General features: G+C 39.9%; 1 protein-coding gene across 1 annotated transcript; it reads left to right on the top strand.

The window, feature by feature from the left end:
- Nucleotides 1-216: 216 nt before the first annotated feature.
- LOC121905357 (bMERB domain-containing protein 1-like) lies at nt 217-12,238 on the top strand. Its single transcript, XM_042423565.1, has 7 exons — nt 217-292; nt 400-516; nt 4,581-4,701; nt 6,548-6,621; nt 7,359-7,473; nt 9,097-9,167; nt 9,423-12,238. The coding sequence occupies exons 2-7, from the start codon at nt 438-440 to the stop codon at nt 9,533-9,535; spliced, it is 573 nt and encodes a 190-aa protein (XP_042279499.1). The 5' UTR covers nt 217-292; nt 400-437; the 3' UTR covers nt 9,536-12,238.
- The last annotated feature ends 4,653 nt before the right edge of the window (nt 12,239-16,891 follow it).

Here is a 16,891-nt window from a genome sequence, read left to right as displayed (position 1 = left end):
TGTGTCTCTTATTTAATATGGCAACTCTCAGCTTGAATCTCAACATCATTTCTGAATAAACGACCTATTTCCGAGTTGACTGTAAAGGAAGTGGTTTTGCTTTTATCTTGACTCGACGTGCACTGTGGGGGTCTACTCTGCTATGCTGTAGAGGCGTCCAAAGGCCACCGGATGGCGATATTTAGTCACTAACCTGCTTTGGGTGTATTGGTTGACATAGCGAGCCTCTACTGTGTGCTGCTGGATGCACGCTGACACCTGCCGGAGCATCTCGCTCTCTCTGCCGCTGCAGGTTGGTGACTGACTGGCGATGATTCAATGAAATACAGCAACAAACTGAGTCTGCAAGACAATCTATTCTGGTTTTCATCGCTTTTTCTCCGCATCTGCAACTGGAAGCCTTAGTTAGAGAGAAGAAAAGAGCAGCTGCAGGACCGATGGAGAAGAAGCAAGGATCTTCTCATCCGTACGGTTCACTGGAGCGCACAGAGTGGAGCAGAAACCACCACAGACCAGGTTACCCAACGAATAAAATCTATACTTGTCGATCTGTTGACTTTGTTTAGAGTTACCTTTCTGCATATATATAATGTGCATCTCCTGTAATACCACTGTAAAGTCTCCTAAGGTGTCACTGTACCAAATCCTGTAATTGCTTCAGGGAGTTACATTGTCTTAGTTAATAGGGAATTAATAGTGACCTCAACCTTCTACACTGTATTTTTTTTTTTTTTTTTTTTTTTTTACAATATAATCAATGGCATCACTACAATATTACTGTAAGGCTTCATAGGTTTGTGTCATATCTTGTCCAACTACACTGTCTGATACTGCTGTTTGGTTTTTAGTCTTTTACTTTTATTGGTTATCTGGGTAATACTTAGTACTTGATTGATGCCAGTCAATGTGTTTTTCTTGTTGCAGTACAGGCAGCAGCTCTGAAAATGTCAAGAATCCACAGGTGTCTGTTCTGCTAGTGTGTGTGTGTGTGTGTCTGTCTGTGTGTGTCTTTTCTTGTGAAAGAGAAAAGTGAGGGTCCATTACTCAGTGACCTGCACATTAAATGATGAAAAATGACCACCGTGTTGGACATGACAGGATACTGGCTACATCTCAGCTATTGAAACTGTTTATCACCGTGTGTGATGTTCCAACTAAGACTGCAACTAACTATTATTTTCATTATCAATAAATCTGGACTGGTCTATAAAATGTAAGAACATTGTGAAAAATGTCCAACACAATCTTCTGAAGCCCGAGGTGATGTCTTCAGATGTCTTGTTTTGTCCAACCAAGGTCCATAACCCAAAGATGTTCACTTTACAGTGATATGAAACAGAGAAAAGTAGCAAATCTTCACATTAGGGAAGGTGTATCTAGAGAATTACTTCAACAGTTCCTGATCTGACAGTCGACTATCAATGAATCATCATCATCAGTGAATAGACTAATTGTTTTACCTCTTTCCCTCTACAATGCTGATGCACATTGATTTCCCATATTATAATTATTTAAACGATGTTGTCTGGATTTTTTGAAGAGGTGGCTCTGATGTACCATCCATTAAGTGTATTGATGTGAGCAGTCGGGCAGGAAGTTTGCAAAGCTGTGCAGAATCTCTGTCATTCTGTTTTTACTCTGCATGGAAAGATTTCTCCTCATAAGCCATATCTGTATATGTTGTTTCCTTTATTCTCTCTCTCCTCCTTCCCTATTTTACCTCCCCATCTCTTTTAACACCTTCTCCTCTTTTCCTCCTCCTCCTCCTTCCTCCACTTCAGCCTCTTGATCTCATATCTGGCTGATCAGTATGCTGCTCTACCTCATTAGGCGTAAGGCACATTGTGGCGGTGCAAAAGAGAGGGTTGAAGTCAGAGCAAAGACTGAAAACTGAGTTCATGATGTAATTCACATCTTGAGGGGTTTCTATAAAGAGCGGGTGCAGGGTGGGGGAGAGATATGGGGCGGAATGAGTAAAAGCAAAAGAGGATGAGAAACTGAGAGTGAGGAAGGGAAGGAAGTGTAAAGGAGGGAACGTTTCAGAGAGGTCTAGTGATGAGTCATCAGCGGCAGAATAACCTGTCCTAGAGAGCCTCTGCAGCAGAACATGTTGTCTTCAGCGACAACGCTAAACAACACTTGTGACATCACACTGTGCATTTTCTGAATCCAGCTCCTGATCTGTTGTTTCAGTCAGAAAAATAGGAATCCCCCACTCACTGTCAATGAAGCTTGTTTGAGTTTCTGGCAGGGATACTCTGTCTTGTTCGTACTTTTAAGCACAATGTCTCAGCTGGATGTCTGGCAACCTGAGCACATTTCAGAAGCCGTGAAATGCTAAGAAATAAATATTATGCAGCTACATACTAGCCCTGACACTTCGATGGGATATAGTTATAGTGCAAAGTACTTCTTAAAATGTAAAATATGCAACCATATAAAATGTTAATATTGTGTTCTGCAAGTGTATAAAAGTCTGTTTTTTGAGTATAATGATGTTTTAAGTTAGTAGCCTTAGAAATCAGGCTTATTTGCTACTTTATTATGCGATGCATTTCAGTTTCACTCTTTAATTAACACTTACGGGAAGGTGTCAGTCGATGGTTACATGCACGTTCTAGTTTAATACTCACTGCAACAGTTCACTCAGTTCTTTCTCCTCTAAGGTGTCAAGGTTGTCTTGACTCTGACGTCAGCCAGATTTGTTATTGTAACAAGAGTGTCTGTGTGAAGATGTCTTTCAGTGCTTCCGGGCTTCTTTTTATCAGTCTAACAAAGCAGACTGCAGTTACGAGCCTCCAAACAAAGCTTTAATGCCAGCAGGGATATGAGTCCATGTAAACCGGCAATTATCGGCAAGCACGGTTAATGTTTTCTACAGTGCTTTTACTACTACCCCGAAGTCATACAAGCCAAGTCTGAATTATAGTATAGACGTCTCTTCTTGTATGCCTTTTTTCATGCTAGTGCAGCAGATGTGTCGTCACTGCACTTTGAACCCAGTCAGCTCTACCTTCTCCGAGGCTAAATGTGACTAGAATAAGGATATTACTTAGTGCTCTAGTAAGTAATGGTGTATGTATGGAGAGGATTTAAGGGCCCCTGGAGGGGTAGTTTGCTGTCTGTCAGTGGTGGTGTTGGTATTTCCCTGGTCATGTCTGTCTTGGGCACCATGTTGTGCAGCTCTCTGCAGGGAAGTGACAATTATCCAGTACTGCTGTGGTGTTGAACTGAGCTACTCCTTCTTGCAGAGGTGATTTCCTTCAATTGTAAAGAGTGGACACCACAGGTCTTGGACTCTTCTATACTTGGATCTTAGGGTAAATTAAATCTAGTGTATGTATTTTAATGGCTAAAACAGCTTTATTAGAATTTGGTTGCAGTTTGATGTTTGATTTAGCTGCTTACTGTTATTTGATTCCAGTGCAGCTCACAATCAACAGTAGTTACACTGTGTGAAATGATGCTTGGAGCCAATTGGTGACTGAAATATATCCAGCAAACATTGTACAATTTTATATTATTTTCATTATTTAAGAGTAAAGACTGATGTTTTTCATGTTTTATTTGAAAGCATACAGTTAACAGAGTGGTGTTTGGAGTGACATACATAATGTGAAATATTTAAACACAGCATCATGTCTAATATTAATGTTCAAGCCATCAAGGCACCCTCTGTGCAGTATATGATTATTCATTTGATTGAAACTGCTGTTTGTGTGTGTGGGTGAATATTCCTGCAGGGATTAATTTCTGCCATCTCATTGTTCTGTTTAAATAATTAGGGACCATTATGTTGTTTCTATGGACATGTAGCATGCAGGAATTATAGTATTCAGACATTATTTTATTATGTATTATTTAATTGTTATCGCAGGTATTTCAAATTATATAAGGCCTTTTGATCACACTAGACAAGTGCATGTTAGTTATAGCGAGTTACATCATAAACACTTCTCACTCTTTGCCTTAGAATGAATAACAGCACTTAGTAAAAGTTTTCTTTTTTCTTTGTAAGTTTGTTCTTTGCCGTGGTCACACTACAAATTGCAATGCTGAATATAGATTAAGAAATTATAGGAATGTTTTTTCTTTAACATACAAGCAAGGTTTCTACTTAAAGTGAATCCTGATGTGACATTAAACAGGATCTGAGGGTGTGAATATTTGATTATTTGGAAAACAATGTTTATGTGTGTGTGTGTGTGAGAGAGAGAGAGAGAGAGAGAGAGAGAGAGAGAGAGAGAGAGAGAGAGCCCAGCTATGTGAGTCGTGCCAACCACTGACACATGGTCATTTGGCTGTGATGCTCTGCTCCTCATCAAGCAGCAATTTCAAACTACATCTGCTGCAGCTGTTTAAATACAGATTCATATGATTCAAGAAGCTCTCAAGTGTGTCTCTGTGTATATTGTTATATTACCTATTGGTATATTTTAGTTGATACAGTTAGTGTGAACAAGAGGAGTCTAAATACACATCCTTAAATGTTTTTGAACTGTTTCATATTTGTCCCAAGCATCCTTGTGACAACATTCAGCAAGATTAAAGCTGTCCTTCTCTCTCTCTCTGTCTGACAGAGGACGACGTGGTGTCCATGGCAGACTCCACCATCACCTTGGATGACATAGAGGGGGAGCTCTTCAAGATTGAAAGGATCAGGGATGTCCTGGTCAGGAGGGAGTCAGAGCTCAGATATATGTGAGTGGCTCACCAACATTTTGCTTTCATTTGCTGCAGTCTGCAACCAGTGTGTCTTAGTTCAGTTGTGGAGACAGAACAGGTTCAATAAAAGGAGCGAAGATCCCTTTACAGTAGAAAGGTGAATGCACTATCATTGTAGGTTCTTATTGTGCTCTGGTATGCTCATTACACATCAGACAATAGACTTAATTAATAGATGGAAATTGGAGACGCAGCTCTATTAAGTTAACCACAAGACGGGCAAAAATGTAAAGTGTGGCCTCAGGGTGGAGCCAGAGAAAACCCCATATTGTTACCAAATCAAAAGGCTTTACACCATGTACTGTACAGTGGCTATTTTAGGCACCCCATCCCTGGGAGGTGCGTTCATATTGGACAGTATGATTGATGTCCGATGGCAAAGTGCAGTGCAAATACAGGAAGTAGTGTGCCTGTTATGCAAACAGGCAAAAAGTTAAGGATGTGGGGGTTGGGTTAGTGGTTCAGTGTGGAGCCCATCAGACTTTAATGAGTGAGAAAAAATGGAGTTCGTGTCCTATTGCGGACGTGCAGTGAATGTTTTTTTTTTTTAACCTGTAACTACAATCTTTCTGTAACCCTAACAAGTGTTTTATTGCATAATTGCACTGTAATCATAATTTATTTGCCACCACCGATCTTCCTCTAACCTTAACCATACCATAGTGTCCATGAGCAGATATTACAGATTCGCATTTACTGTGGTTTAGGTCTGTGGTTTTACAGAATCCTCCAATATCAGAGATCGTGTTTGGTGATAGAGTTGTTTAAGAACATCTCTACCTCAGCTTGTCAGTCCAGCTCTATAGGAGAAAAAAAATTATTCAGTAAATCAATCAGTCAAAAAAGCATAAATACTTAGCAGAAGCTGGATCGTCATGCTTTACCTTCCAGGAGCAGTCCAAATCATTTAAGCCAAGTTTTCCATAGAAGAGCACACCTTCAGAAACCAACAGCTCCCTAACAGCACTGGCCTCTTTTCTCTCCTCTCATTTATCTCCATCACACCCCAACCTGGCCCCCATTAAATTTTCAATGGTTTTACCTTTGCTTCCACTAAAGCAGGCTAATGCATGGATATTTATTCATCTACTCCTCTGAAAGATAGGGAGTAACAACTGCTCAGACAGCGGGGGGAATGTGGAGAGTGGCATGTGCGGAGTAGCGAGCGAGAGCCAAGCAGATAAAATGAGAAAGTGAGAGACTGGAGGAGGGGGAGGAGGAGGAGGAGGAGGAGGAGGAGGGGAAAGAAGACAGAGATGGAGAGTCAGGATTTGAAACCCCTCAGTGGTCCACAAACAAACCCCAAGGTGTGTTTTCTTTTGGTTAGGTAAGTGAAGTGTATCATTTGTATTCCAGACCTCACGGCCATTCCTCCACCTAAATATCTACAGGGAGCATCTCACATGACAGGTAGACGAGGCACTGCGGCGAGGCTCTCATGCCGCTGACATTGATGAATGTGTGTGCGTGTGCATCTGATCACGTGTGTGTCTGTATGTGTGTGTGTGGATTCAGTCTCTGTGATGCTCGGTCACATGAGGGCCTCTCACTCCTGTTAGGCCAGGACAGCACAGAGGGTCTTCCACCCCTCCATGGTGTCAGTGATGAGCCGGTGACGTGAAGTGTCATTGAAAGAGAAAAGCTATCTGAGACGCAGGGATTCTGCTCAGAAAAGATTGTGTCTTGTATGATATAAGTTTAATAGCAAACTGCCTCTGTTTGAATTGCAATCTCTCATTCAGCAGAGTCAAGATTTCACTCGCTTTTAAGTGGAAAGTGAGCTGATAGTGTTTGTTTCTTTTGTCCTGTCATGCCTGCGTAGGATGGATGACATTCAGCTGTGCAAGGAGATCACTCGACTGAAGAAAGATCTGCAAAAATTAGTGTCCATACCAGGTAGAAGTCACCACCTTTACCTTCGATATCGATGGTTGTTGATGGAGGGGGAAAAAATGTTATGGAATAGTTTTGCATTTAAGGAAGTAAGCTTATTTGCTTTCTTGCCAAGACTTTGATGGGAAGATTGATACCACTTGACTGGGTAGGCTTAATATGAAGCTAGAGCCAGCAGGTAGTTAGCTTAGCTTAGCATAACAATTGGAAACTCTGTCCAAAGTTAAAAAAAATATACCTACCAGCTATTCTAAAGCTCACTTATTGACATAATATCTTTTATTGAATCCATACAGAAACAGAATTAGAAAATCAGAGATGTAAACAGTTTATTTTGGCTAGGTCCATCGCCTCCAGGCTCATCTCCAGCATTCTTAACACGCAGACATGAGAGTGGTTTTGATCCTCTCATCTATCCATCTATAATTATTCACTAATTTATTTACATATTTGTGTTTGTCTGTTTTTATTTGGTTAATTTACATATGTATTTATTTATATCCTTATTTTTAAGTTCCATATTTATTAATTTCCAAAAGTTTCTCTCTTTCATTTATTTCTACCCTTCGTCTGAAATAGCATTTTATAAAGTTTTTATTACATTTCTACTTGAATTATAAGTTAATTGAGTTTGATAATTCTTTGAACATATTTAAGATTAAGAGAAATAGTGTTTAGAAAAGTATGGAAAACTGTAGAAAACCATAAATACTTAGATATCTTTTTCCTTCCTGCTGCAGATAATGACAAGTCCAATGAAGACCGGCAGAAGGAAGAAGAACTTCTGCAGCAGATCCACAAGCTGGTGGAGACCAGAGATTTCCTGGTGGATGATGTGGAGTTTGAACGACTCAGGTGTGCTGCCTCTTCATTAAAGCTTGCTAGGAGTCCTTTGGCTGTCTCGGACTGTAGGTTGTGAATGAGTATTAGATCCCACTTCACACACTAAGCCACCAGATAAAGAGATGCAGTGCACATAACCTGCAGTCTGTGTTTTTTTTTATACACAGGGACTCAGATCTTTGTTAATGCCAATTCAGATCATCCTTCATTAACAGTCTTTATAATGAGGACATCTCTAATTGTCACTAATGCTGGCAAAGTTATGTCTCAGTTCAGTATCATCCATATGCATGTTTCCACAAAGCAGCCCCATTAAAACCCTGGTGCGTTTCCTAAGGCACAGCGCTGTGAGAGAGTGAACTGCAGCGCACACAGCACAGAGCCTTTTCAATTAAAGATGTGTCAGCGTGCGTCAGTGAGCACTGCCAGAGGAGCTTCCACTGGTTAAAAAAAAAAAACTCACCTGAGAAATACTGCTCTGGGCTCTCTTTATTTCTATGTTGTTTTTATTTTGTCCATACTAGAGATGAAGAGAGGCTGTCATACATCCTGTGTAAACCTTCCTGCCACAACAGGTGCATTCTTCAACCACACATATTACACAAAACACTATAGGACACTTTAATATTTCAAAGGAAAGCGGGTTGTGATGCACATCATATTTTCTTAATGTAAGCTTATGTAACTTTTTACTGCTTACTGTAGGATAACTCTGCATTACGGAGACTCCAATAATGGATGCAACTGCTTTTTTGCAGTTACAAAGAACTTGAACTGCTATATTCATAGAATACATCCATTTTACAGAATGGATGGACCTCTGCTCACTTGTTGATCCTGTTGCGCTGTGTTGTGAATCCTCTCTCGCACATCCTCGCAGGTTCTTTCACTTGACACCCAACTTGTAATCTAATGTGACCCGACGGTGGACCACCAGATCCACCGTCAACAGGATCTGCATGTTTTTTAGCTTTAATCATCTCTGCGCTCCCAATTCTAAGACAGTATCAAACATTGTTAGTTTGTGTGAACAGTGGCAGCTGACAACATGCTGTGAAACCGCTTAAGGGCTGCTGCGAAGGTGAGAGGCAGGAAGCAGGAGAACAACAGTGCGGTAATGGATCGGAGAGAGGAGAGGATGTGACGGCGCTCAAGGCCATTTTCGTCCACGCTGATAAATATAGTTATCTTTTGTTATTTCACTCTTTTTCATCCTGACTGTCCTTTACGAGAATTTTTTTCTCTGCAGTTTTTATTCTTTCTTTGTAAAAAGAGGCCATCAGATTTATTGAATTTATCAATAGAACCCCTTAAAGTCTACCTAAAATGTCAGAACAGCATTATCTAGTAGGTATCTGGGGAGGGTGTTTCAACCTTCTTGCAATCAGCCAGGCAGTGGGAACTAAAAGTGTCTGGGGTGTTCATCCTTTACTTGTGTAAGAGAGGGCAAGACCAGGAAATGTGAGCTAGAGATCATTTTTAAATTTTACCACGAGTGATTCACATCAGGATATACAGTACTATGGCCATCTTCTCTTTTGTCGAGGCAATCAAAGGCTTTAAATTGTAGTCCAAATACTTTATGTATTCATGTATTTCTGTGGATTTTATATCAATCTCTCTCCATTTCTTCAGGGAGAAAGAAGAAGATAAAGAAATGGCAGATTTTCTGAAGTCCAAATTCCCAAGAAACCTGAAGAAGACAGGTATTTAAGCACAAAGAGAGTTGCAACTGTGTGCTCCATCATAGCATCAACAAGTAATAGCCAGTTGTGGAGGCTGAGGAGGAAATAAGTGGCAATTTTCCTTGTTCCAAATGTTTTCCTTGTTCAAGGTGTTTTCCTCCTGAGGGCTTTGAAAGATGATTCTCCATACATCCGTTGACACTACAATACACTACAACTTTTTTTTTTTTTTTTTTTAATGGAGAATATTTCACCTTTTTTCCCCCGATGCTGCAGGTGTACCAACAAGACGGGCAACATCCAGGGCTCAGCAGACGTCATCACCCTTCACCAAGACAGGTCTCACCCTGCTGAAGGAGTGCTGTGGCTTCACATGTTCCATCATGTAGACTGGAGCCAAAACAGAGGGCCCCCCACTGCAAGGCTGACACAGGGGCCACGAACCAAAATGGCCATTCCACAGAGTCAATATTTCCAGTTTCAGCTTTTCAGTACCAAATAAGACTTTGAAGCATGGATGGCACAGTTCAGGTGCCAGCTGAGAATTTCCAAGAGAGCAATGGATGTTGCAAAGATGTTTTTTCTTTCATCCCAGGACCCAAGTTTGTTGGATCTGTTTGTCTCTTAATCTCTTTCATTTTAATTAATACCTGTTTTGGTTTTCCTCATGCGCCTCTGTTCTCCACCTCTCTCACATCTCACTCCTGTTCTCATTCTTGCTTTTGCTAATCATCTCTGTTCAGCCAACTCATACTGTATTTATTTCTCATTTTCGGGCAGACAGGACAGGATTTAAAGGACAGAAACAGCATAGCCTGAGTCAACTATCACACCAGTGCAGTTGCACATGCACAGAGGACACACTAATTGGATTTAACCATCATGGCACGCCTACAAGTTTTATATTTAAAGACTTCACTGAGCTATGATAACTGTCATCTCCTCATTATAAAAGTAGCTGTGTGCCGGAGTCAGCAGGCCAGTCTAGATACACTGCAGGCACTTTATAATTAGCATTAAGGAGATAACGCTAATGAAACTGACATTAATCAGGAACTCTGTTAGAAAGTTGCCTGTGATTCGGCTCCAGAAGCTAATGTGTATGACCTTTTTAAAAAGTGGTGTTCTCATGAAGAATTTAACAGATGTCTCATCAGGCTGCATTACCCTTTATTAATAGTTAACAAATGTTGATGTATTTTTTTATATGTATCCCTGTATGTTTCCATCAGTGATATGTTGTGGGATGTAGCACTTTGTTTTGTTTATTCACAGAGAAACATAATAACAAGGGGGGAAGTCCTGACTAGACATGGTATTTTACTTTCGATACAACTAAGCAGTCATCCTATGTAAATACTTTTCTAGATATTTCTGGTGAATATTCTGCAGAGGAGACTAACAAGTTGACGGCAGAAGGGACAGATAGGGATGACAGTGTTGCTTGTGGACACATACAGTATTGAAACATACATAGGTGACCATGTGGTGCTGTATGCACATGAGCGAACTGAGGTATCAGCACGCACGGACCACTTAAACTTGAGTCAGTCATTCTTATTCATTTCTGTCCATATGCATGTTTCCTCAAATGAGCTAAATAGTGCTCAACTGATACTGCAGACTACTGGATCTAATAGTGATAAATATAGGCATCATATGCATCATTAAGGCACACATGGCAAGTTTTTGAGTGGGTATTTTATGTTTCCTATGACTCTATGGGCCAGGTGCAAACCTTCTTAGCCCACGTCTGCTACTGCATAAACATTATATCTTTGTTACCACCCTGAATTTCTAGATATGTATGTATAGAGCGTCTATAAGGCTCTTCACTAGCCACTGGCTCATACATCTAAGGACACGGGGCACACAGATGTAGTGGCCAATCAAACTACAGAGCAGATCTCTGTGTTGCCAAGAAGAATAGTCACCATAGCAACTGTGTATACCCCATATCTTTACAATGAGACAATGAGGAAGGTTGGACGGATAGGCGACAAAAACAAATACATGCACGCTATAGTGGTTACCTAGTGAAAGGTAAAGAGGAGACAGAATGATATTGCTGTTGCATGTTTTGGATTCACTGGAGGGACAACTTAGCCCACTAAGGACTGTGAAATAACTGCTTTCATTGATCCTCTGAATCCCTCTTACACAATTTTAGATAAACTTAAAACTGCTCAGAGATGAAGTAAACTCAGAGCAACAATGTTTGTACAGAACATGAATGCAAATTGAAGTTTCTTATATCTTTTTTAAATATTATCGATGATAAATTTCTCTGTGGATCTCTCAGTTTGCTTCTCATCTCTATATGACTCAGCATTGACTTATGTGGTTGCGAGCATACATCCATCCCTGCTAGTCCTTGGGATACGTGGATAGAGCTGTCTCTTGTTCAGTCACTGGATCTTTTGATATTCAGTCTCAACACTGTCATAGAGGCTTTGGGTCACATATCACCCAGCAACCGTATCTGTTGCTGTCATGATGGAGGCCCACAGGGGAATTCGATGTGTGCCAGAAATGTTGAAAAATTGTATGTAGAAAGACAAAAGATACTCTACCAGAAAAAGATGTATTCCTGTTATATGGCTGTGTGTAAGTAATATGTGAGAAGAGGTGAATACTCTTGATAAGAAAATGTGTTTCAAAGGTATAACAATTTGAACCCTTTTGCCAAAAGTTGTAGCCTGACATTGACAACAATCAACCCCGCCTGTTTACGGGGTTGAGCTGCACAACGAATGAATATAACCTTCATCTAATCAGTAATCATTATTTGCATGGTGACTTTGAGTGTGAGGCATGTTTCAGTTCCTCAGTTTTCACATTTAGGCACAAAACCAGCTGTTCACACCAGCTGGAGGGTGTGTTACATCCCCTGACGGCGCTCTGCACCAGTCAAGCGAGGATGCAAGAGTTGTTTTGAGGAAAATTCTTAAGAGACGGCAGAAGAGGCGACACGTAGCATCTTAGCAGGACAGGAGAGAGAATCAGAGAGAGAAAATTATTTAAGAGGAGAGGCTAAAGTGGGTGAAAGCAGGGGAGATGAGGAGAAAGAGAAAGCGAGTGGGAGGGCACAGAGTTAGTGGTGGTGGTGGTGGCGGTGGTGGTGGTGAGGGTGGGGGGGTCTTATCTTCAGGGTGAGTCATCCTTAGTGGAAAAACTGCGAGTTCCTATAAGGGCAGCAGCTCTCAGTGAACACCATGGGAAAAGGGCAGGGCTGTCATTCAAACACCATAATCCTGTCCACCTTCTGCACAGCTCACTATCATAGGAGGAGGTAGTACAAATGTGTTTGTACTCGTGTGTAAGAAATAAATAAGAAAAAAAAACCTGCGATGTGTGCGGTACCTGTGCTTGTTTGTGTGCCTAGGAACACAAGGGTGATAACAAGAGGTACAATCACCGTCACTGCTTTGTTACTATGTTTACTGTGAGTGTGACTTGATGGTGTTCTCTTACATCTTGGTTCATTTGGTCGTGCCATGTTATAAACTGTTTAGTTGGGTTCTAATGCAAGGCAGCATATGTAGTAAAATCTCTCTAGGGGATGACTATAAGGACCTGTTTTATAATGTTCAAGGTTCTTAAATGTTCTCAGTTAAGGATGGAAATTTAATAAATGAAATATTATCTCAAGTTTCTGTCTCATTATTACAGTAACACAGTGCTTGTAGGTGTTGCTGGAGCTTTAACCTTCTCCATGCACTTTGGAAGTAGGTAAAGTTGTGCCAGAAATCCCTTTTCTGCTTACAAGAAAACATTTTACTCTTCTCACATGTGTTTAAAGTAGGATTGCTTCTGCTCTTAGATGTGTCACAACATGACAGTGACCTGTGTTACTGTTTCTTGGACTTAAATGTGCTTCAAAATATGAAAAGTGGTTGCAGCTTCACTGAAGATGACAAATAAGTTTTTTTTAAGTTAAACATTTGAAAAACATTGATTCAAAATTTGACAGAATCTGCTCATTTTTCCCCACTTTTATTCTGCAATAGTTTGTGTAAAATGGAACAGTGTGGCCTTGTATTAGCATCTGCAACAATCGGTCGATTAATTGGTTGATCGGCAGAATATTAATCGTTAATTATTTTGATAATCAATTCATTGTTTTGAATCATTTTTTAAGAAAAATGCCAAACTCTCTTGTCCCAGCTTCTTAAATGTGAGTATTTACTGGGTTTTTTTTAGCCCTTTATGACAGTAAACTCAGTACCTTTGGGTTGTTGTGGGCTGTTGGTCGGGACAAAATAAAACATTTTAAGTTGCATTTTAGACTTGTAATCAACATTTTTCACCATTTTCTGACATTTTACCAAACAACTAATTGATTAATCGAGAAAATAACTGACAGATCAATCATTAATCATTGAATAATCATTAGTTGTAGCCCTGGTGTGAAGCTATTCAAAGTCCTCATCACTTTAAGAAATAGTTTTGGAAACATGCTTATTTTCCTTTTTGCTGAGAGTTAGATGAGGAAAGATTAATAGTTACCAATGTCATGTCTGAGCTTTTGGGCCAGGAAGTGATTAGCTTAGCTTAGCATATAGACTGGAAGCAGGGGGAAATAGCCTGGTTCTCTATTTACAGTTCAGATACACTCATACAAACACTTCTAATGATGTGTTCAGACAGAAAGTGAAGTGAATTTTCACCAGTTAAGCTAATCGCCTGCTGGCTTTAGCTTCATATTCGATGGATAAATATGAGACTGGTATGGATCTTTTCATCTGACTCTCAGCAGCAATGGTGAATGTTTCCCTAACTGTTGAAGTGTTGCTTTAAAACTGTACTTCAACTTATTTTTAAGATACGTGCTTACATTTACATTTTTCTTTTTCCATAAGTCAGAGATAATGTATGTATTCTCACGCCTCAAAGTTTCTGTTTTCAGCTTGTGATGAGATGAAAAATGTGATAATTGTCAACTCTGATGCGAGTTTCCAGCTGCACAAATGAAATAAAAAAAAAACAAACTCAACGGAAAGTTTTCAGAACTGAGTTTGACGCGCAGTGGGCGTCAGTGGCCTGGGGGTCTCTTTTTTATCTGGGATGATGAATTTCACTGACAGCTTCAGTCACTCTGAGCCCTGCAGGGTGTTCTAGTTGTTAGAAAGGCTTCTTTTACTAACTGGATGGAGTGAGAGGAAGTTGCGCGTCATAAAACATCTGCTCTCTGTTGAATTATCCTTCCAGAAGACACCAAATGCGTAAACTCAGCCCCTACAGTCTGTAGTTTTATGTAATCTGACACTGACTGAAATGCTCGGTATAAGTGTGTGACTTTGCAAGGACACAGACAAGTGAGACTCAATGAAAAAACGGAAAATGGGAAATGCCATTCTCAGCCCGCTTGTTGCCATGGATACCACAAATACAAAATATGCCCCAGGAACCAGAAACATGTGCACATAACCACAATAGCCACATATGTTATTATGCTCACAAGGCAGATACCATTTACGTAGCTCAGTGAGTTCAATTCAACACAGGAGCCACTTTTACTGTATGAGAAGCAGTTCTATCTCATTTCTAATGGTACAGCTATAGGGATGTTTTTTTGTTTTTTGTTATACCTGCGGCAGATCATGTCATAATTTTATCTTTTTGATCTAACTTTGTTAATGCCTGCTGACATTTAGCACATCAATAATCAATGAGTGCAATGAACAAAGGGGAAATATTACCAAACAACTCAACGTGAATGTGGATTCCTTGCAGTCTCATGAATATTGAAAATGTGAAAATAATTATTGAAATTAGACAACTATGAAGCCTCCAGGGAGAGATATTTTAAAAGCAGTCCATTATGTAAAAATGAAGCAGACATACAAACATGTGTTAACGATTCTGTTTCTTTAATGTATTTCTTTCTTTTTGTTGATTTGTGCTTTTGTGTTTGTTTGCATGTTTTCCTGCTTCTCATACAGTTTGTTCTTAACTGACTTATATTATATTAAATATGTATTTCTCTTTTATGATGTACTTGAGTAATCTTTCTTTTTTATTGGTGATAAGGTTCATTGACATTTTGATGTGGGTACTGAACTGAATGTAATCTGCTTTATGAATCTATTGTATTTTATATGCTACTGTAAACACACATCGATTGTACAACGCCACGATGACTCACTCCATAAAGCTCAGTATGGTTGACAGAAGGATTTACAGTATGAATATATGTCAAATTTGTGTCACAATGAGAAAGAAACTTATCTGAAGACAAATAAAGATGTTGTTTCTGGTATCCGCAGTTCACCATGAAATACTGAATATACTGGAACAATTCTGTGGTTATAATCACTTTGTAGCTCTAAAAGTCAGTTTTTGAATTCAAACATATTTAATCCTGCAATATTCTTATCAAGAAGGACCAGAGTAAAGACTTACATCAAACAGTGTTACCAACTTCTACATAAATCTTCCATTAAAAGTTCAGGATTTTCCAAACAATTTCTCTGAGAGAGAAACAAAAGTGCAGCAGCATTCGTGCACATTAAAACTTGAAAAAAACAAGTGTAAAAACGTGTGATTATGTGTTAAAAATTGGCTAGTCCTGCTGTTTTGTTATAGCAACAGAGACTAGAATATGATACACTAAAGTGCTGAAAATTAAGCAAATAACTACAACTGAGTACAATGAATGTAATACACAAAATAATCCTGCAAAATGGGAGAACAAATGTTCTAAGGCAGAAACATGCTTTATAAACACAAAGAGTGGAGAAGAGAGGTTTTTTTTTGGAGGGGTGTCAGATTGCTGCTAAGAGGAAAAACTCTTCATGTTGTTCTTATGGAGGTCGATCTGCTCTGAAGCACTCACTAGAAGAGTTCTTTGATCCTGGCAGGACCAGCACTGTGTGTCCTAGCTAATTAACAGTCCAGTGACATCTGAGCACTGAGACTGCCAGCTGCTGGTGTGCAGGCAGCTGGAGCCTGCCTGCTTTCTATTCTTTCATGTGCATAACCGTATACGATGATTTGTACTGTATGGTCACAGTGTTGACGATGATTATTTTGGCATTCAATCAAAGTAATATGATATATCTCCCATATTTTATTTAAACCACCCTTGCTTTGTATAGTTCTGTGCTTTATACAACAAACTGTTTCCTACTGTTTCTCATTCATGTCTGGTGTCACCTCTTTTCAGTCCAGGGGTTTCTAAATGACAGCAATGCTCAACATCACAGTCACCAGTAATGAGAGCGTGGGCAGTACTAGCGCCTTCACTTGGAAGGTTGCCATGTTCCATTAACTCTCTCCTAAAGTCGCCAATGCAGGGGACAAAACTGATTTCCTCTCTTTAAAAAAAGCAACTCTGAGTCATACCCCAGTCAGTCCTCTCTCCACGCTCTCCCTCTCTCTCTATCTCTCTCTGCTTCCATTCCTTCTTTTGTCCCTCCCTCTCTCTCTCCCTCCCTGTCATCAAAACACTCCCCCAGCATCTCGAACCAAATAATCAGATGATTACGATGCAGCAGGTTGCCAGGTCCTGAGTCTGCTCTACTCCTTATCTCTATTTCATTATAACAGCAGCAACTTCATGCAAATGTGGGCTGGCTTAGAGCAATGACAGAGTGTTCGTGTGTGCGTCTGCAAGTCTGAGAGTTTCTTTTTTTTCAGGGGGTTTGAGCATTTATGATCTGAAAACTCACAATTCTGTGTCTCCTCTCTATTTTATATGATTGCACAAGAGAAAATGAGGTAATCTGACCCTTCCACTTATG

Source organism: Thunnus maccoyii, chromosome 2 (assembly GCF_910596095.1).
Source record: "Thunnus maccoyii chromosome 2, fThuMac1.1, whole genome shotgun sequence".
In the NCBI taxonomy this organism is placed as follows: Eukaryota; Metazoa; Chordata; class Actinopteri; order Scombriformes; family Scombridae; genus Thunnus; species Thunnus maccoyii.
The sequence above is the reverse complement of the archived record's forward strand: the minus strand, read 5'-3'. Positions and strand labels throughout refer to the sequence as shown.

Bases quoted from the DNA above. Each gene is read 5' to 3' on its own strand.
- LOC121905357 (XM_042423565.1), top strand. From the start codon at position 438: ATGGAGAAGAAGCAAGGATCTTCTCATCCGTACGGTTCACTGGAGCGC. The intron at 6,622-7,358 runs GTAGAAGTCACC...TTCCTGCTGCAG, and splicing joins AAAATTAGTGTCCATACCAG to ATAATGACAAGTCCAATGAA. The intron at 7,474-9,096 runs GTGTGCTGCCTC...CCATTTCTTCAG, and splicing joins GTGGAGTTTGAACGACTCAG to GGAGAAAGAAGAAGATAAAG.